This window comes from Sapajus apella, unplaced genomic scaffold (genome assembly GCF_009761245.1).
Source record: "Sapajus apella isolate SASKATOON/1434 unplaced genomic scaffold, GSC_monkey_1.0 scaffold59, whole genome shotgun sequence".
NCBI classification, from domain to species: domain Eukaryota; kingdom Metazoa; phylum Chordata; class Mammalia; order Primates; family Cebidae; genus Sapajus; species Sapajus apella.
In genome coordinates, this window is record NW_022436999.1 from 14,139,044 (window position 1) to 14,159,029 (window position 19,986).

At 54.0% G+C, this 19,986-nt stretch overlaps 3 protein-coding genes across 17 annotated transcripts in view; 2 read left to right on the forward strand and 1 right to left on the reverse strand.

Annotated features, from left to right (window-relative positions):
• The window catches only part of ARHGEF40 (Rho guanine nucleotide exchange factor 40), a 20,013-nt gene extending 11,339 nt beyond the window's left edge, over window positions 1-8,674 (forward strand). Inside the window, exons 14-24 of one of the 4 annotated variants that reach the window (XM_032245985.1) lie at window positions 271-881; window positions 1,018-1,252; window positions 1,587-1,673; window positions 2,277-2,492; window positions 3,195-3,365; window positions 4,472-4,649; window positions 6,111-6,215; window positions 6,430-6,573; window positions 7,062-7,204; window positions 7,959-8,005; window positions 8,143-8,674. In XM_032245985.1, the coding sequence (XP_032101876.1) occupies window positions 271-881; window positions 1,018-1,252; window positions 1,587-1,673; window positions 2,277-2,492; window positions 3,195-3,365; window positions 4,472-4,649; window positions 6,111-6,215; window positions 6,430-6,573; window positions 7,062-7,204; window positions 7,959-8,000 (1,932 nt within the window). In that variant the 3' untranslated portion in view covers window positions 8,001-8,005; window positions 8,143-8,674. The remainder of the gene's footprint in view (window positions 1-270; window positions 882-1,017; window positions 1,253-1,586; window positions 1,674-2,276; window positions 2,493-3,194; window positions 3,366-4,471; window positions 4,650-6,110; window positions 6,216-6,429; window positions 6,574-7,061; window positions 7,205-7,958; window positions 8,006-8,142) is intronic. The other 3 variants (XM_032245986.1, XM_032245987.1, XM_032245988.1) reach the window with 3 other exon arrangements.
• A 519-nt stretch (window positions 8,675-9,193) lies between these two features.
• Window positions 9,194-19,986, reverse strand: part of ZNF219 (zinc finger protein 219) — a 15,080-nt gene continuing 4,287 nt past the window's right edge. For 2 of the 12 annotated variants that reach the window (XM_032245998.1, XM_032245995.1), the window contains exons 2-5: window positions 12,695-12,783; window positions 10,994-12,401; window positions 10,512-10,643; window positions 9,194-10,264 (exon numbers count right to left, since the gene is read on the reverse strand). In XM_032245998.1, coding sequence (XP_032101889.1) covers window positions 9,660-10,264; window positions 10,512-10,643; window positions 10,994-12,401; window positions 12,695-12,700 — 2,151 coding nt within the window. In that variant the 5' untranslated portion in view covers window positions 12,701-12,783 and the 3' untranslated portion in view covers window positions 9,194-9,659. Of the gene's footprint in view, window positions 10,265-10,511; window positions 10,644-10,993; window positions 12,416-12,539; window positions 12,598-12,694; window positions 13,645-16,980; window positions 17,063-17,410; window positions 17,803-17,907; window positions 18,107-19,986 lie in introns of those variants that run through there. The other 10 variants (XM_032246003.1, XM_032245997.1, XM_032245989.1 and 7 more) reach the window with 10 other exon arrangements.
• Window positions 18,214-19,986, forward strand: part of TMEM253 (transmembrane protein 253) — a 5,067-nt gene continuing 3,294 nt past the window's right edge. Inside the window, exon 1 of the mRNA XM_032246004.1 lies at window positions 18,214-18,296. The gene's annotated coding sequence lies outside the window, so the exon portion shown is untranslated. The remainder of the gene's footprint in view (window positions 18,297-19,986) is intronic.

The following is a 19,986-nucleotide window of genomic DNA, read 5'->3' on the forward strand; positions in this document are numbered from 1 at the left end:
AAAAAAAAAAAAAAAAAAGCACTTAGCATAGAGCCTGCCATTCATATACTTTGTATAAGTACTGGCTATTCTTCTATATAGGCTTCTCCATCTCTATACCAACTCCGAGTGACATGGTTAGGCAGTGATGCTGGGACAGTGAGAAAACGGGGAGGGTGATGGGCACTGGGAAGCCACAGGCAAGAGGACACGGCTTTTCTTGGGCAGCATTTGGGAGCAGCACAGGGCCTTACCCTTTCTCTCCCATCCCCAACCCCTTTGACTTTGTAGGCACATGAATGGGTGGATGAGGGTTTTGCTCGGCTGGCAGGAGCTGGGCCGGGTCGGGAGGCCGTGCTGGCGGCACTGGCCCTGCGGCGGGCCCCAGAGCCCAGTGCCGGCACCTTCCAGGAGATGCGGGCCCTGGCCCTGGACCTGGGCAGCCCAGCAGCCCTTCGAGAATGGGGCCGCTGCCGGGCACGCTGCCAAGAGCTGGAAAGGAGGATTCAGCAACACCTGGGAGAGGAGGCAAGCCCGCAGGGGTACCGGCGACGGCGAGCAGACAGTGCCAGCAGCGGAGGGGCCCAATGGGGCCCCCACAGCCCCTCACCCAGCCTCAGCTCCTTGCTGATCTCCAGCAGTCCTGGGCCACGGGCAGCCCCATCCCATTGCTCCCTGGCCCCATGTGGAGAAGACTATAAGGACGAGGGCCCTGAACTGGCTCCAGAAGCAGAGGGCAGGCCCCCACGGGCTGTGCTGATCCGAGGCCTGGAGGTCACCAGCACTGAGGTGGTAGACAGGACATGCTCACCTCGGGAACATGTGCTGTTGGGCCGGGCCGGGGGGCCAGACGGACCCTGGGGAGTAGGCACCCCCCGGATGGAGCGCAAGCGAAGCATCAGGTGAGACCCCAGCCCAACTGGTGCCCAAGAGGCAGACCCAACTGCCCAGTAGAAAAAGAAGATGACATTGTTGAGGGTAGTGGCCCCTCCCAGGACCCAGATGACACCTCCTCTGCCACTCCTCTTGTGCCTGCAGTGCCCAGCAGCGTCTAGTGTCTGAGCTGATTGCCTGTGAACAAGATTACGTGGCCACCTTAAGTGAGCCAGTACCACCCCCTGGGCCTGAGCTGACTCCTGAACTTCGAGGCACCTGGGCTGCCACCCTGAGTGCCCGGGAAAGGCTTCGCAGCTTCCACCGGACACACTTTCTGCGGGAGCTTCAGGGCTGCGCCACCCACCCCCTGCGCATTGGGGCCTGCTTCCTTCGCCATGTGAGTGATCTCCTCAACCTCATCCAAGTGCTCTGCCTTCCCTGCTCCAGCCTCATCCATCTGTCCCTCCTTCTCAGTACACACTGTCCTCATGACTCTGGCACCCAGCCCTGTTCTGTGGGCACCTCTGCCTCTACCAGCCTCTGTGTCCCTCCTCTCAAGGGCTACTGGAACTATACTCTCTCCACAGGGAGCCCTTCACTCCCTGGCAGGCTGAGTACTCCCTGGTGACTCATCTCTCCTTTGGGATACAGAGAGGATGGGGAGGGGGAAGGGAGAGCTTTGTCTGCAGGGGCCTAGCCAAGGATGCATTGTCTGCTCTTTACTGGTGCAGGGGGACCAGTTCAGCCTTTACGCCCAGTACGTGAAGCACCGGCACAAACTGGAGAATGGTCTGGCTGCGCTCAGCCCCTCCACCAAGGTAACCCTTTCTCCAACCTTCAGAAGGAAAGAAGAGGGCCAGGAAGACCTAAAAACCCACCCAACAAAATCCCTCAAAGAAAAAAAAAAAAAAAAGCTTTCCTGGACATGCCCAGGAACATCACCTACCAGTCATCTCCTAGGATTACCAAGGGTGGAGCAAGCAGTGGACTGGGAGGCTGGGTTCCTATCCTGCCCACCTGAGGGACTAGGCAGGACTCCTGATTCCTCTGGGCCTCTATTTCCACATCTGGTAAATGGGGGCATTAGTCACTATAGTCAGCTCACAGGGAGGCTCTGAGATCAGAAAAGCTCACGTCAAAGGATGTACAAGTGACTTTAAAAGTTCAAAGCTAGAGAGTACAGGGGATTACTATTTTAATTCTTCTTCCATTTCCCTTCAAGATATAGATGATGATTGCTGGCCTGCAGGCCACCACCTGCTTTCTTTCCAGGGAGAAGGGTTTTTGCCTTACTTTAGGGAGCATCTGGGCTTCACATATACCCAAAAGCCTAGCGTATCACCCATCCACCCCCCAACCCCTGAGCTTGGCCTCCAGAGGCTGCAGCCCTCCCCTCATACCTGTCTGTGTCCTCAACCTAGGGCTCCATGGAGGCTGGCCCTTACCTGCCCCGAGCCCTGCAGCAGCCCCTGGAACAGCTGGCTCGGTACGGGCGGCTCCTGGAGGAGCTCCTGAGAGAAGCTGGGCCTGAGCTGAGTTCTGAGCGCCAGGCCCTTGGGGCTGCTGTGCAGCTGCTCCAGGAACAAGAGGCCCGTGGCAGAGACCTGCTGGCCGTGGAGGCAGTGCGTGGCTGTGAGGTGAGGCCCTGGCTCCAGTCACTCCCGCTCAAACTGCCCAGCCCTGGCTTCAGAAGCCATGTAGGTTGGTGACAGGAGAACCAGGCTCCAGGTCAGAGGGCCCAGGCTCTAATTTCTAACCAGCTGGGTGGCCTTGATTGAGTCACTGAACTTCACTGGGCCTCGTTTTTCTCATTCATAAATAAAGAAGCTGTGTCCTCCCAACACCCCATGTTCCTACATCCACCTTGTACTCTCCCGTTCCTTTCCTAATTGTCATCTTTCCCCATCTACCCTATACTTTCTCCTGCATCTCAACACCCAACACATACCTTATTCTCCTCTACCTAGTCTTTTTCCAGCCCAGAGGTTCCAGAACATGTTGGAACCCTGTATACTCCTCTGGAATAGCCCTATTTTCCTTTCAGTTCTTTGCTGATTCTCTTCCTGGATCCCCAGCTTGCAAAGGCTTCCCCACAGGAGGTTGTAAACCCTGCTGTGCAATGCACCTTCCCATCTTCAGAGACAGGGCTGTGCTGCTCGGCCAGGTGTGCTGTGCATGGCGACCAGCGGATGGACTCTAGGCTGAGGGCTTCCCTGACTTCCTGACTCTGCCTGTGAACCAGTGCATTAGGCCTCTTGCCCTACAAATCTATTTTTTCTCCCTGTAAAATACAAACAAAGGACCCCTGGGCCAACCACTTTTCCTTTTCCTTTCTCCAGATAGATCTGAAGGAGCAGGGACAGCTCTTGCATCGAGACCCCTTCACTATCATCTGTGGCCGAAAGAAGTGCCTTCGCCATGTCTTTCTCTTTGAGCATCTCCTCCTGTTCAGCAAGCTCAAGGGCCCTGAAGGGGGGTCAGAGATGTTTGTTTACAAGCAGGCCTTTAAGGTACAATTCTGGAGTGGGTGGTGGAAGTGACAGGAAGTCATTCTCTTCTTGAGAACTCAGGATGTTCTGGAAATTCAGCCCCAACACAGGTTTAGAATCTGCATCATCTAGAACAGGCTTTGGCTTGTAACTGACCATCGAGTTAGGGTGTTAGGGGATGTTAGAAGTCCCTGTCATTGGTCTACCTCATGAAGTTTGCCTTATCATTCATGAAGGAGACTTAGGAGACATTCCAAACCAGACTGGAAGAGGAACTTTCCCACTAAGGACACACAAGCTTTTGGAATTAGGGATGGTTGCTAGGGCTTGAGGAGAAAGCACTCTATACTTTGACTAAAGAATCCAAGAAGATAGCTGGGCGCGGTGGCTCAAGCCTGTAATCCCAGCACTTTGGGAGGCCGAGGCGGGTGGATCACAAGGTCAAGAGATCGAGACCATCCTGGTCAACATGGTGAAACCCCGTCTCTACTAAAAATACAAAAAATTAGCTGGGCATGGTGGCGTGTGCCTGTAATCCCAGCGACTCAGGAGGCTGAGGCAGGAGAATTGCCTGAACCCAGGAGGCGGAGGTTGCGGTGAGCCGAGATCGCGCCATTGCACTCCAGTCTGGGTAACAAGAGCGAAACTCCGTAAAAAAAAAAAAAAAAAAGAATCCAAGAAGAGGGAAACCTTGCTTTAGGGAAACAGCCTTGATATCCAGATAAACATTTATAGCAACGTATGGTCCTGGATCAGGCAGTGTGGGATGGATTCTAAGGGTTTCTAGACTTTGTACCCTTCGCACTAGTTCCAGCTCTTCAGCGGGGAGAATCGCATAGAAGAAAAGGCCTGGCTTTGGAATAACATAGAGGCTGGGTCCCATTCCGGCTTTAATAAGCTGTGAGGAGACTCTGTGCAAGTTCCTTCATGTTTCTGGGTCTCGTTTCCACTTCCATAAATTATGGTTGTTACAAAGACTAAATGTAGGGCCCTCAGCACATGATAGGGGTTGAGCAAACGTTTACTGCACATCTATCAGATGCTAGGCAAAGCCCAGTGCTTGCCTTGTGGGGCCACCCAGCCAGGACTCGCTCTGTCTTCACCCGCTGCCCTCTGCTCGTCCTCAGACTGCTGACATGGGGCTGACAGAAAACATCGGGGACAGCGGACTCTGCTTTGAGTTGTGGTTTCGGCGGCGGCGTGCACGAGAGGCATACACTCTGCAGGCAACCTCACCAGAGATCAAACTCAAGTGGACAAGTTCTATTGCCCAGCTGCTGTGGAGACAGGCAGCCCACAACAAGGGTACTGGAGAGCTGAGGGAGGGGGTGCTTGGAGTCAGGGTTATAGCAGGAAGTTTTCTGGAGAGTGTGCAGACTGCTTGGGAAAACAGTGAATAGGGTGAAGAAAGAATGGTTTACAATAAGATTCAAGATCTGGCTTGAGAGAGATTACTGAGGTAGAAATGAGCCTAAGACATACCAAAAAGAAAGAGAAAGCTGGCAAATTTCAGGGAAGCAAGAGCAAGTAGGGGCTGGGTGCAGCAGTGGCTTACGCCTGTAATCCCAGCACATTTTGGGGGGCCAAGGTGGGAGGATTGCTTGAGGCCAGGAGTTCAAGAACAGCCTGTGCACATAGTGAGACCCCGTTTCTACAAAAAATTTTAAAATTAACTGGGCATGGTGGTGTGTGCCTGTACTCCTAGCTATTTGAGGGGTGAGGTAGGAGGATCACTTGAGTCCAAATGTTCAAGGCTACAGTGAGCTATGATGGTGCCACTGCACTTGAGCCTGGATGAAACAGCGGACTCTGCTTCGAGTTGTAGTTTCAGCGGCAGTGTGCACAAGAGGCATGGCCTGGGTGACTAAGCAAGACCCTGTCTTTAAAGAATTTTTTTTTTTTTTTTAAATTTTTGGCTGGGAGTGGTGGCTCATACCTGTAATCCCAGCACTTTGGGAGGCCGAGATAGGCGGATCACCTGAGGTTGTGAGTTTGAAACCAGCCTGACCAACATGGAGAAACCCCATCGCTACTAAAAATACAAAAATTAGCCTGGCATAGTGGCGGGCCCCTGTAATCCCAGCTACTCCAGAGGCTGAGGCAGGAGAATCGCTTGAACCTGGGAGGTGGAGGTTGCAGTGAGCCAAGATCTCACCATTGTCCTCCAGCCTGGGTGACAGAAAATAATAATAATAATATGAAAATAATATTAATAATAATAAAGCAAATGGCTTGGAAAAGAAGGTGAGAAACTGCTCACTTGGATTTAAGAACTGCTGCTACTTGCTGTGTGACCTGGACTAGTTTTTTGTTAGTTTTGTTTTTAATTTTTGTTTTTTTGCTGGGTTTCACCTTGGTTTTAATTTTCTGAACTTCATTCCACTCATCTGAAATGAAATAGTGTAACAGGAATGACAAAGTAAGGTGAGCTATATGGAAGCACCTTGTAAACTGTAAAGGTATGTAAAAATGTGAGTTTTTGTTTGCTCTTAACACCCAAGATGCAGAGTAGAAATCAGGCGGCTAGATGCTGAATGTGCAAGATGCAACATACTTGGGAGAAGAGCCAGATATCTGAGGAGGAAGTCATACCATCATTGCCATGCATGTTGTGGTAGTCAACAGAAGAAGTAACAAGAGACACCAGAGGAATGAGAGGGAGGAATCAGGATTAGGAAGGAGAAAAGAAAAAAGAGTCAACTGTGACATGCTAGAGCTAGGGGGAGGGGAAGGAAGAAGTTGGTAACAAGTGTCCCTGTTCCCCAGAGCTCCGAGTGCAGCAGATGGTCTCCATGGGCATTGGGAATAAACCCTTCCTGGACATCAAAGCCCTTGGGGAGCGGACGCTGAGTGCCCTGCTCACTGGAAGAGGTGAGGGCCAGGGTGCTGGGGGGTGGCCCCCAGGAGTGAAGACCTTGACAATGAGGATAAAAAGGGGAGATGTGGTGGAAAGTCAGGAAGGGCATCTCGTCCCAAAATCGGTGGGACTGACTGGGAGGCCCTCTATGAGACTGAGGGTCATTCCAGGGAGCCAAGAGGGCTTTCCCACACCAGCACCCCACCCCCAACTCCCCACTCTCTGCAGCCGCCCGCACTCGGGCCTCCGTGGCCGTGTCATCCTTTGAGCATGCCGGCCCCTCCCTTCCCGGCCTTTCGCCGGGAGCCTGCTCCCTGCCTGCCCGCGTCGAGGAGGAGGCCTGGGATCTGGACGTCAAGCAAATTTCCCTGGGTGAGGCACCTCTCAAGGGGTGGCTCCCAACAGCTCGGTCATGGTGGTGATGTTCAGGCTGCTTGCTGCTGAGCAATTCCTTTCTCTAGCCAAGTAGCCCAGTTGCCATGACAACTATGTACAGCTTCCCCACTGCTAAAAGAGCCTTCTGGTTGCTAGGGTGATGCTTACAACAGCCTGTTGCTAAGAAGCACTTCCTCTGTACCTCTCTCTCTAGCTCCCCTTGGGTTTCTATGGAAACTGCCTCAGCTTCCTGTTGTACCCTCCTGGTTCACCACAGCAATCCTTATAGTTTCCTGTCGCTTCTTCCCTGGTTGCTCTAATGATGCTGCTGACAATTTCCTGCCTCTTGGTAGGGGGTTCCCTTGCAACTGGATCGCTATGGTGACTCACAGCTTCCTGTTGCTATGGAGCTTTTTCTTCCCTGATGGAGCAGCTTGGTTGCTTAAGGTAATCTGGAGGGATTCTATACTCTGCTCTCACCCTAGCTTCCCCTTCAGCCCCAGAAACACTTGACTCTTCTGGAGATGTGTCCCCAGGACCAAGAAACAGCCCCAGCCTGCAACCCGCCCCCACTGGGAGCAGCACTCCCACCCTGGCCAGTGGAGGGATCTTAGGGCTATCCCGGCAGGTAAGTTCCTACAGTGAGGCTGGGAATGGGGTGATCTCTTTGGTGGCTTTCTGGGTGGGCTTTTCTGATCGTTAAATCCTGGGGCGGGGAGGGGGAGTGGGGGGAACTGAACTTGTACTCCCAGCTGAGGCTACAGAGTGGATTTGTTATCTTGTCTACCTTTCTCCTCTTCCCGGGACCTGGCTAAGAGGCACCAAGGTCATAGGTTAAAAGGAATCTTGAAAAAGGAGTATAGTGCTGGAGTGGATGGAAAGGGGAGAATGCCAATGGCCTGGCTTGGACTTGGGTTAAAATAGCAAAACTCATGCCAGGTGAGGTGGCTCATACCTGTAATCGCAGACTTTCAGAAGTTGAGGTGGGAGGATCACTTGAGCCTAGGTGTTCAAGACCAGCCTGGGCAATGTAGTGAGATCCTGTCTCTAAAAAATTATAATAATAATTTTTTAAATTAGTTGGACTTTTGAGGAGTGCACACCTATAGTCCCAGCTACTTGGGGGGCTGAAGCAGGAGGATCTCTTGAGCCCAGGAAGCTGAGACTTCAGTGAGCTATGTTTGTGCCACTGCACTCCAGTGTGGGTGACAGCAATCCCCTGTCTCTGGAAAAAAAAAAAAAAAAAAAAGTAAATAGCAAAATTCAAGGACTCTGGGGAGGAAAGGGAAGTGAATTGACAGGCTTGTGGGGAGGGATGGAGGGAGGAAAAAAGAGAGACAGGAAATATATCCCTAAATTAACTCTAATTTCTCTCCCCCCAGAGTCATGCTCGAGCCCTGAGTGACCCCACCACACCTCTGTGACCTGGGTGAGTCAGCATCCCTAATTTCTACCACAGCCAACACTCCTTCCCTCTTGCATGTACCTTTCTTCCTCTCCCCGGCTACATGGGAGTCAGCTTCTTCCCTCTCCCAACTCATCTCCCTCTTCTCTCCCGGCTTCTAGAGAAGATCCAGAACTTGCCTGCAGCTTCTCCTCTCAGCACACTTTGGGCTGGGATGGCAGTGGGGCATAATGGAGCACTGGGTGATCACTGAATTTCTTCCCTCTGCTTCCTGGACACAGAGGAGGTCTAAGGACCAGAGCATTGCCCTGCCACCACTCTCTCTAGTCTCCCTAGCTTGGTGCCTTTTCCTGCAGGAGCCAGAGCAGCCATATTGCTTGCCTTCATACCCTGGAGGTGGGGAAGTTACCCCTCTTCTGGTGCTTTCCCATCCTGGGCCACTGAATCCAGGACATCACTCCCATGCCAGCCCTCCCTGGCAGCCCATGTTCTCCTCTTTTCTCACCCCCTGACTCTCCATGAGAAGAATCATCTCTGCCAGGTCAACTGGAGTTCCTGGTGACTCCATTCTGAGATGCCACAGGAAATGGAGCTATGCAAACAATAATAGGAGGGTGTGACGGGGAACTGTAGACTTTATATATGTAATTACTATTACAATACTATTGTTATATTAAATGTATTTACGCATACTTTGCCTCCAAGGAGCTAGAGTAGTCCTCTGGATTAAGGTGATAAATAACTTGAGCCCTTTCCCTCATCTAACCCTTAACTAGAACACAGAAAATAAAACCAAGATGGGAAGGCACCCTCTACACTTCCCAGGCCCAGAGCTGACTGTGTATGAGCCTGGGAGAATGTGCCTCCTCCACAGTGGCTCCCAGAGGGTCCACACACTCTCTGAAGCTCCTTCTCCCACATTACATCTACTCCTTGAGGCTGAACTGGTTGTAGACAAACTGGGATCCAGCTTAGTCCAGCAGTTCTCAAAATGAGGTCCTCAGGCCACAGTGGATGAGAACCTGCTGGGCTACTTGTTGAATGCTAATTCTTGGACCCCACCAGAGCTGCTGCATCGAAACCTGGGGGTAAACCCAATATTCTGCATTTCTTATCAAACCCTTTGGGTGACAACTAAGTGTCTGAAGAGGTGACTGCTTCCTGAGCAGAGGGCCCAAGGAGGGGAGCATGACATGGGTAGCCAGACAGACACAGGGCTCTGTGCCTCAAGACACCTGTTTATTGGGGACACGACTCTGCGACAGGGATGACAGGAATCGTACCAAAAATAGCAACGTCTACAGGGCCCCTGATGGGGCTAGAAGGGTACAGTGCCCCCCCACCCTCACCCCTTGTACAAAAATAAACTCTCACGCCTATGGACCAGCAAAGACTGGCAGAGTGGCTCCTCAACCGGGACACAAACCCTCTCTGCCAGCCCTGGGACTCCGTTCTTTGACCCTCACCTCTGCCACTTCTAAGGCACTGTGACTCCCTTGGGCTGGGTGGGTACCACCAGCCCACCCTCCTACGCCCGCCGCCCCCTCCACCTCTGGTCCGCCTGGGGCTGGGATATGGGTCCCACGCTGCCCCCTGCTGGCGTCTCTACCCAACTACCTCTAGCGCTCCCCCGCTCCGGCGGGGTAAGCTCACTAAGCTAATCGCCCCTGAGGGCTCACTACCGTTCTTGCCCCCCCAGCCCTGCCTCTCCCGGTCTGGACAGCCCAGAACCCTCCTCCCCTTCCTGCGAAGGACTGGGAGGGGTCTCCCCTGATGGTATTCGGACATAGGGTGGGGACGCGTCAGCCTGAGGTGGCCGGCGGCCCCTAGCCCGGCGGCTGTGGTGCACCTGAAGGTGCAAGGCCATGAGCTCCGGGGCTCCAGTGGCGAAAGGGCAGAAGAGGCAGCGGTGGAGGGCACCCCCCGGCCCGGCCTCGCCTCCCGGCCCTGCCCGCAGGGACAGGTCCAGGGGCTCGGCCTCACCGCCTCGCCCGTTGCGCAGGGTCCTCCCAGGGCTGGCGGGCTTCCGACGGGACCCCTGCCCAGCACCGCTAGAAGGAGGCCGGGGGCTTGAGGCGCCCTCCACCCAGGTCGCAGGCTGCGGAGACGGCTTGGCTCCAGATGACGGGGCTGAACCCCGCTGGGAAGGGGGCGGTGGCTCCGGGGGTGGCCCGGGGCCGGCCCCACTCCTCTGCTCCCTGTGGTGGCGCTGTAGGTGATACTTGAGCGAGCCGGACTGGGTGCCCGCGTAGTCGCAGTGCGGACACTTGTAGGGCCGCTCGCCTGGGGAGAGTGGGTGGGATAGGATCACAGGGTCACGATCACAGCACGCACCCACCCGAATTTCGCCCAATTTACAGACCTCAACCTCAGAACATCCCACCCACTTTGATTGAATAAAGGAGTGTTTCCCAAGTGATATCTAGCCAAACTGAACGCTTCGGAGCAAACTTCACTTTCTGGTGTTTCAGCAGCCCTCACCTTTCTAGCCCCCCAGTCCCTTCTCCACGCCGGAGGCTGCCTCCCTCACCTGTGTGCACTCGCAGATGCACTTTGAGGTGATGTGCCGAGCGGAAAGATTTTCCGCAGAAGGGACAATCCTTGCCGGTGGCGCCCCGGCCCCCTTCAGGCCTGGTCCCTCCAACCAACAGCCCATTCTCTTCTGCAACACATACGTTAAGGGGAAGTCAGGGGGCCCTTCACCCTGTCCAGGTCCCACGCACCCACCCCACACCCACCCCATAAGGCTGCTTCCCCTCGGGGTCCAGGAGGAAACAGCAGGTATGGGGGAACTGGAACCTGAGCAGTTAGATTCGTTGCGACCAAAGAGTTAAGTGTTCTCAGATGATGGCAAAGTCTCCAGGAAAAAGCAAAACAAACAAAACAAACAAACAAAAAAACTCAGGAGAAATAAAAGACAGGTTCTTTTAAAAAGGAAGCTACAAGGGGACTGGCGGCGTAAGAGTCAGGGGAGGACGCAGAGTACCCCGAGAGAGGAGGGTCCCTACATACCCTGCGTGGCGGTCGATCTCGCCTGGGCCCCAGCAGCAGGAGCAGAGTGCCCAGGTCCCTCACCCGGGCGCGGGTGCAGGGAAGCCAGAGGCCCCATTGACCTGCCCCGGGCCCAGGTCTCCTCCTCGGCCTCCACCACCTCCTCTTCCTCCTCGGGCTCCTCCGCACGGTGCCGGCGAGCCCGGGCCGGGAGAGCAGAGGATAGCGGGCGGAAGCCTCCGAAGCTGCGGCCGGCCCCGGGCTCAGCACCCTCGCCATTGGGCCGGCCCTCGCCAGCTCGCAGGCTCAGGTAGCCCAAGAGGCTCGGGGGTTCACGGCGCTCGGCCGGGGTAGGCGCCGGGGCCAACAGGAGCGCTGGACCCAACGGCTCATAGGCCAGCAGGCCCAGGTCAGGAGGCTGGGGAGCCCGAGAAGGCCCGGAGCCAGGCCCCGGGGCGCGCAGCGGGCCCAGCTTGCTGGCGTGCACCTTCATGTGGTTCTTAAGGAACCAGGGCTCCTTGAAGCAGCGGCCGCACACGGGACACGCGTGATCGAAGGAGGCCTTGTGTTTGCGCATGTGGCCCTTGAGAAACCACGACTGTGTAAAGCTCTGGCCGCACACTTGGCAGCGGAACTCCGGAGGCGCTGGGGGCTCCTCGGGAGCTGCAGGAGCTGGGGCCGGGTTTGCCTCACGTTCAGGCTCCGGCTCTGGCTCCGGCTCAGGGACCGATCTGGGTTCGGGCTGGGGTGGAGGCTGAGGCTGGGGCGCAGCGGAGGTGGCCGCCAGAGGGCGCTCGGGAGCTCCGTGGGCGGTCAGGCTGTGGTGCAGCAGCTCCTCCTCCTGGCTGGCGCCGAAACTGCACAGGCCGCACTTCCAGGGCCTGTGCAGGATGTGCAGGTGGCGTTCCCGCTCCGCCAAGGTGCGAAACTTGCCTTTGCAGTAGGGGCAACGGAAGGCGGACGATGAAGGAGCTTGGGGCCGCGCCAAGCCCTCAGTGGCAGGGGCGGCCTGCATGCCCCCTGAGCTTCGGGCTCTCCCCAGTCGGGCCTCGCGCAGTAGCGCACGCTCTTCCAACTCCAGCAACAGGCGTGCAGCAGGACTACGTGGGCGCTCGGGCTGGTGTGTGCGCAGGTGCGAACGCAGCAGAGCCCGCTGCGCCGCACGGTGGCCGCAGTGAGGGCACTGGAAGGCCTGCGCGCCTGGGTGTGCCCGCAGGTGCAAAGCCAGGATAGAGTTGAAGCGGAAGCGCTTCCCGCATACAGGGCAGGGGAAGCGCCGTTCGCCTGCACGACTCTCAGACCAGCTCACTGCTCCCATCCCAGGTGACCCTGTGCTCACGGCTGGCCCGTTGGAGTATCGCTGCAGATCCAGCTCGCCGTCGAAAGCTGGCGGCGACGAGTGGCCGCTCGGGGCGCGGGGACGTGAGCCCTGTGGAGAAAGATCTGCATAGAGCAAAGGGTGAAGGTAGAGCTGTAAAGGAAGCAAGGGCGTCGCCTCGAGGGCCAGAAAGACGACACGAGGGAAGGTGGGCTGGGGTCTGAACTAGGAACACAGGGTGCCACTCACCTCGGGAAGTTGGGGGGGCTGTGTGGGAATCGAGATGTCAGGGCCAAGGAGTTAACTTCTAACAATGGGAGGTCAAAGAGAGAGAGAGGTAGGCAGGAGAGGGAGTATACAGTTGTAGGTAGGTACTTGTAGGTTGAAGTCAGAGCTTCACTCACCTCCATGGACCCCCTTCACATTCTTTGGTTCTGGGGAGTGCAGGGAAGAGGAGGAAAGGCTGCTAATGAAGGCAACAGGTGCTGTGGAGCTAAAGCAAGAGACAGATTTGGAGGAAAAGTGAGCCCTAGTTTTCAGCAGTAAAGTCACTCCCTACCCCTAGACTCTCAGCACTCTGTATTCCAAAAACCAATCCCTTCTCCCTACTTGCATCTTGAGGCACGAAAGGGCTGCTTTACTCAAAAGCTGTACCCCTTGATTTGCTAAGCCCACCAGCCTCCCAGATAATTCAGACCGCTTCCCCAAATTCTGTATTTTAAATGCACGGTCTAGAACAACCACAGCTACCACCCTACCCCCTGGTGGTAGGGAAAACCATCACAGTATGCCCTCCTCCCATGTAGGTTGGGCTGTACAGTGTGGTGAGCAAATGGGGTGGGCTTGACATGCTCCCCAGTTATCCAAGTGGGACCAGTTGCTCTGAGAACCCTGACCAGCCAGCCACACATCCTTCCAGGTTCCACAGTGCTTCCTTCTGCCCTTACCCTTTCTGTCTTTCCCCCCTTCATTCTCCCTCCCTCTGCCTGGATTCCTGATCCATTCATTTCCATTCATTACAGAGACTCATTCATGCATGGGAGAGAAACACCTCCCAGCAGCAGAGTCTGAAGACAGACAGAGGGGGAGGGGCATGAAGGGGGAGGGAGCAGAAGGAATGAAGAGAGAGTTGGGGGAGGAGTGGAAGTTAAGGGGCACAGCTAGCCTGGGGAAGGGGTTAAAAACTGCAAATACCGTATAGGATTCATCCCCTTGTTTCAAACCTTGGAGTCTGCAGTATGATGGGGCATCTGAGCCCCTTTGTCCAGGGCTGTTCTGAGGCAGGCTTTCCTCCTCTCTGCAGGGGAGAGGCTCCCTCACACAAGAGGAGGATTACACTGGCTCTGAGCTCAAGAGGCTGGAGTGAGGGACGGGGGGCGGGGCTGGGCCATCTGCACAGATAGGGACTCAGCACATGCTCTGAGCAGGAAGGGGTTAAAATTCTCCAGGCTAAAATTCCCTAGGCCTGGGACTTGCAGAGCTCCAGTGCTGGGGAAGAAGAACATTGAGAGGAAGAGGATGGGGGGTGGGAGGGGGATACTGATCCTAAGCTGCAGAGGAGTTCAGCATGAGGACTTAGAAGAAACCCCAGGATCAAGATTCATGGAAGTAGGCCTGGAGGATGACCAGAAGTCATCTAGTCTACCTTTCTGCCTCGTATAGAATTGTATCTGGTCAAGGCTAAATGAATGTGGGCCTAACTTTTTTTTTTTTTTTTTTTTTTTTTTGCCTAAGAAAGAGTATTTGAGATATAAAGAACTTCCTTACGACAGGCATCATGAAACTGAAATGGGTTACTGAGAAAGAAAAAGATTCAGGCATTACTTTGCCTAAGGATCTTTAATGGAAAAGAACTGGGCCAAGCGTCAACCTGCCTGTCAGCAGAGAGAAAAAGCTCTGGAGGTCCAAGGCTTCTTCAATTTTTGACATTTATTGTATGTGTTAAGACTCCATGAAGGGGCAGGTACCTGTTACATGTGGAATCTGGGCTATACGATTATTAATAGCAGACGATTAATTAACAAAGTGTCCTTGTCCAAGGGTCACTAGGCGACTTCCACTACCATTTAATATGTGTATTTCTGTAGCTTCAAATTAGGGCACCCTCTCTCATCCTCTGGATCTTTTCCTGGGACTAAGAGCCTCACCAGGCTCACCGAATAGTGTCACAAAAGGTGAATTAGAATAGGACTGAGATGTACAAGGCTATTGTAGGCCTGGTCTGAACATTGATAACCCTACAAACTTCACTAAATCACTTAACTTCCCAGTTTGCTCAACAATAAAATAGGGGATTGGACTAATTTATATGTTAGTCCCTTCCTACTAAAAAAAAAAAAAAATGTTTGTGGTTCTAAGTCACAGGACTCATTTGGACCCCAGAGAGATGTTAAAACAAATGGTCATCCCTTCAGTACCATGGAGAGTGCAGTGGGCTACCACAGAAGCCACTTTGGCCACCTCAGTACCATAGATAGAGCTATGAGGTGCTAGAGGGGCTGTTTGCCATTTTAGCATCACAGATACAACACAGAAAAGCTAGAGCATTTTTTTTGTTGTTCCTATCTGGAAACCATAAAAGAAAAACCAGTGGTACCACAGGGATTATTTTGGCCTTTTGGATGTCACTGAAAATAGAAAGAGCTAATAGAAAATAGATGTAACTAGAAGAATTTTAATTAGCTATAAGAAGCGTCCTGACAGTTACAGTTTGTACATCCTGGAATGAGTTACTGAGGCATCATATTTGGGTCCATCACATTCTGTTGCTCTCCTGGGGATTCCCGGAACATCCTGGTGTACAGCCAATCTGGTATATTCAGAGGAAGCAGATGGTGGTGGGGGGGGGATGCTGGGAATACTGCATGGTCATAGCTGACTAACCTATGGGCACATACTCTGATTCTGAGAAGATCCTAGGGCCCCTAAAACTGTCTGTAGGATAGCAAGCAAAATCTCATATGAAGCTGGCCTCATATCTGAGGCAAGAAGAGTGGGAATAGGGCAAAGCTTCCTCTCCCAAAACAAAACAATGATAAACCACTTTGCACATAGCAGTTTCCAGAACAGAAATAGAGTGATATGCAAGAAGGCCCAGACTGAAGCTGAACTCCCCAGCAGGGAAAGTTTCCCCAGAGGGTGGCCTAAAATCAACAAAACTAACCGAGATACCTTCCTAGGCCCAATCAAGATCTCCTGAATCATCTCTGTGTCAAACCAGGTTCCAGACACCTGATCCCATGATTTTTTCTTGGTAGGGGAAAGAAATGACAGGGACTGGGATACCAGCAACTGCCTTGGAACTGAGGTCATGTGTGTATTGCCCGTGGGCAATAATCACAGAGTTTTCCATAGTCAGGATTTAAACACTATCCTCGACACTTGGCCAGACAGCAGCACTGACCTACTTTCCACCCCCACTGGGAAACAGGGGTTATCTTGCCCTTATTTGGATTCTATAAGGATGCAGGGCCAGGGATAGGTATCAGAAACCTTTCAAAATCAACAGGCCTATTATCCTCAGGTTCTGGAGCAGCTGGTAGGGAAGTGGATGTGGACCACTAAACCTTAGTTAAGAAGGATGAAATGGTTGGTGAAAAAACTTAGAAACAACAATGACAGGTACATAGAAGTATCTATCTCCTAAATGGACCACAAAGACTGTCCCTCAAGTTTTGTAATTCAAAAGTTTCTAGGGTCACAGTATAAGGAGCAAGGGTTCAGGACTTCTGGGGTCCAGCTGTAACTGTCTCTTGTCACCTCTAACACAACAGTTTTCTGTCTTGAGAATCCTACACCTCCCAAATCTGCTAACAATTATGATTATCACTGCACTAGATGGGGTTAAAAGGAAAGGGAGCTTCTTAGGTGGTCTAGAGTCAAGACTACCTTGATCACACATACATCAGTAGTTTTATGGTCTCCTCTTCAGGGCCCTCTGAACCTCACTGCTCAGACAGCTCCTCCAAACCCACTCCACTGTGCAGCTCGCTAGCCTTTTTGGACTGAGTTCTTGGTAAAGCCTCCTTCCCTCCTTCTTTCTGTCCTCATTCTCCTGAGCTGAGGACATGGAACCTCAGCCATGGACTCCAAAGGTACAGCAGAGGGCGAGAGGAAGGCACATCTGCTCACCTGCTGCCACCCCACTATGGGGAATCTTATCCCAGAGGCATGTCCTAACGCAACCCCGATTTTGATTTTGAAAGTTCTGGAGGACCTGGGTTTGGGGAAGGGGGACATGTAGCCAGCCCTAAGTCCCCTTAACTGGCGCTGACCCTAGAAAAGTCAGTCTTAGCACCCACGTGAGCCTCAGTCTTCAGACTGGGAAGTAGGGGTGATCGAGGGAGCCTCTGAGAAAATCCCCCTCCCAGAAATAGATTGCTAAGTAGTGTAGGACCTGCAATCTGCCCGAGAGGTTTCTCCAGCAGCACCTCAGACCCCTCCCCAGGAAGATAAGCCAGAAGAATGATGGGGGGCAGGGTTGAGAGATAGGGAGGCCAAGGCTCAGCTACCCCCGGCCAGGAGAACAAAAGCTGAGTTACAGCCGCCTCCGCTGCTGCCGCGGGCCGAGCTCTTTGTGACACTTTGTTTGGGACGCAAAGAGGGAAGCACCCCCCCATCCTCTCCCCTCCCCCGCCACCCCGTGCTCCCGGAGAGTTTGGGCTCCTTCCCCCTCCCCCACCAGCCCTACCTGGGCCGGGGGCTGGGGGGGGTGCACATCCACTCAGGCTCGCGGCTCTGCCGCCCCTCACCCCCAGGCCCCTCGCGCCCTGCCTTCGGGCCCCTACAAAGACACCCCCCACCTCCGCCCCCACATCCCCCCCAGCTGGCCCTTCCTTTTGGTGTCTGCTCCCCCAGCTCCTCCACCTGGCCCCCCCTCCCTCGGGGCCCCCCAGCTCTCCAGGCTTCCGAGGCCGCCACCCCCACCCCGCCCCCCCAGAAGCTCTGGGCGAAGTTTGCTTGGGGCCGAGCCGGCGCCCCTCCCCCGCCCCCGCCCCCTGCACCTGCTCCGAGCCGGGCGCGCGGAGCGGGCCCCCCCTCCGGGAGGGGGGGAGGGGGCCGGGGGCGGGGGCCGGGTGGCGGGCGGGGGGGGCCCGGGAGTGGGGGGAGCGGCTACTCACGAGCCCCGGGCGGGCGGCGGCGGAGCGGGCGGCGGCGGCGGCGGCGGCGGGCGGCGGGCCGGCGGCGCGGGCGTCAGCGTTACGTGGGGCCGGGGGAGATGCGCCGGGCCCCGGCCCCCCCCGCCCCCGGCCCGGCCCCCGCCCCCTCCCCGGTCCCCCGCCCCCGGCCCTGGCCCGCATTGTGTGCGGCGGGAGGCGGCCCGGCCATTAGCATGCGGGGGGCGGCGCGGCGGGATTGGGAGCCGCGCGGGAGCCGGGCTCTGGCTCCAGGGACTGGGAGCTGGGGACCCCGGGAGCCGCGAGAGGCGGCCGCCAGGGGCGGGGTGCGGACGGTTTGGAGACGGGGGGCACTGTTGGAGGGAGGGAGTGAGGGAGGGAGCGGGGGTGGGGCGCACAGACGATTCCAACAGGAGACTGGAAGAGATTTTGAAAGGTCATCTCGTCCTTCCCCCAGCCTCCAAGCAGCACTGCCCCTCCCACCCTAAACCCGGACATACCAGGGAAGGAGTTGGCTCTGCCGCTCTTTCTGCCCCAACATGCACAGACTCGGGAAGTTCTTCCTGGGGTTTTATCTCAAAGCCTCTCCCTTACAATTTCTGTCTCTCTTTTGGGGGAGGAGGAGGGGCGATTATAGAGAGAGTTAATGTCGGCCGTATAAGAAACATTATTAAAGTTACTCTTCGGTCCTTTCCGTTCTTGATAAACAATTCCTGCTCCTTCCTCTCGAATTCTATTTTCCATTCCTCAAGTCACTTTCATGGCTCTTCAATACAACAAATATTTACTGAGTGCTTACTAAGTGCCAGGCACTGGGCTCAGCGCTGTGGGGGATGAAAAGAGAAGTGGTATCTTCCTTCCAGGCGATTGTAGTCTAGACTACAAACTGGTAAGTAGTACACTCAGATTTAGTCAATATTTACTGAATGCCTGTTCACCTATCTAATAGTATATAATCTTTCCAATAACCCTCTATAATAAAATTAGTCCCCATTTACAAGTAAGAAAAATGAGGCTTCAGGGAGTCTCTTTCTCCAATGGCCTGCAGGCTCTGGGGTCCTCCGTGCAAGCCCAACATCTCACATCGCCAGCAAATAAAATTAATGCACATGGGAATCGAGGAGGAGTACACACACAACGGTTTTCTGGATCCCTTTAAAATGTGACTCCCACTCGCTGGGAAAGAAAAGAGTAGATACGATGCCCCGCCGATGTTGGCACAGTATGGATGGGACAGAAGTGGCTTACAAAAAGGTCACTTGCTTCCCAGGACTCTGCCTCCTGGTACTAACTTCTGGGGTCCTCTGGCATAGTCCCCTCTTATCGTCAGCAACAAGAAATAATAATAGTGATGATGATGATAGACACTAACATTGAGCACTTATGTGCCAGGTTCTGGGCTAAGCTCTTCTGCCATGCTGAAAGCAACCCCTTGAGGCTGGTATTATTTAACTTCCTTTTACAGATAAGGGAACAGAGAGATTAAGCAACTTGCCAAGGGCCCCCAGGTAGATCTGGGATTTGAACAGAGATCTGGTTGCCTCCAGACCTCAGGCTCTGTACCAAGATGAGCCTTTCCTATTATATCTTTAATCTATAGAGTATATTTGGGCCCAGCTGGTTGTGCTTCTGGCTGTAGAAATGTGTCCCCAGCTTAGCTTCTGAATAACACCTTTAGTGTACGGGCATCAAGCTTATCAGTGTGACCGCATCAGCACCACTAAAGTTATTAAGCACCCACCCCGAATCAACAACTCTTCACAGTCATATCGTTAGCCCCCTTTTATCAGTGAACAAACTGAGGTTCAAATAGGTAGAAAAATGTATCTAGTAGGCCACACATAGTGGCTCACACCTGTAATCCCAGCGGTTTGGGAGGCCAAGGAAGGAGTATCTCTTGAGCCTAGGAGTTTGAGACCAGCTCAGGCAACATGGTGAGACCCTGTCTCTACAAAAAATTTAAAAATTAGCTAGACACAGTGGCATGTGCCTGTCATCCCAGCTACTTGGGAGGCTGAGGCAGGATAATTATTTGAGCCCAGAAGATGGAGGCTACAGTGAGCCATGATCGTGGCACTGCATTCCAGCCTGGGCGACAGTGAGCCTCTGTCTCAATATAATAATAATAATAGGCTGGGCATGGTGGCTCATGCCTGTAATTCCAACACTTTGGAAGGCCAAGGCGGGTGGATCACTGGAGGTTGGGAGTTCGAGACCAGCCTGACCAACATGGAGAAATCCCATCTCTACTTAAAAATACAAAATTAGCCAGGCATGGTAGAGTATGCCTGTAATCCCAGCTACCTGGGAGGCTGAGGCAGGAGAATTGCCTGAACCTGGGAGGCAGAGGTTGTGGTGAGCCGAGATCAAGCCATTGCATTCCAGCCTGGGCAACAAGAGTGAAACTTCCACCTCCAGTAATCATAATAATAATGGATCTAAGATCACACAGATGGAAAAGCAGCAGAGCTAAGATTTCAGTCCAGGTCTGTCTGGCTATGAGGCACCTTCTCTCTCAAAAATATTAATTGTTGCAATAGTATCCTTTCCAAGACTCACTATTTGAGGACCATCTATAT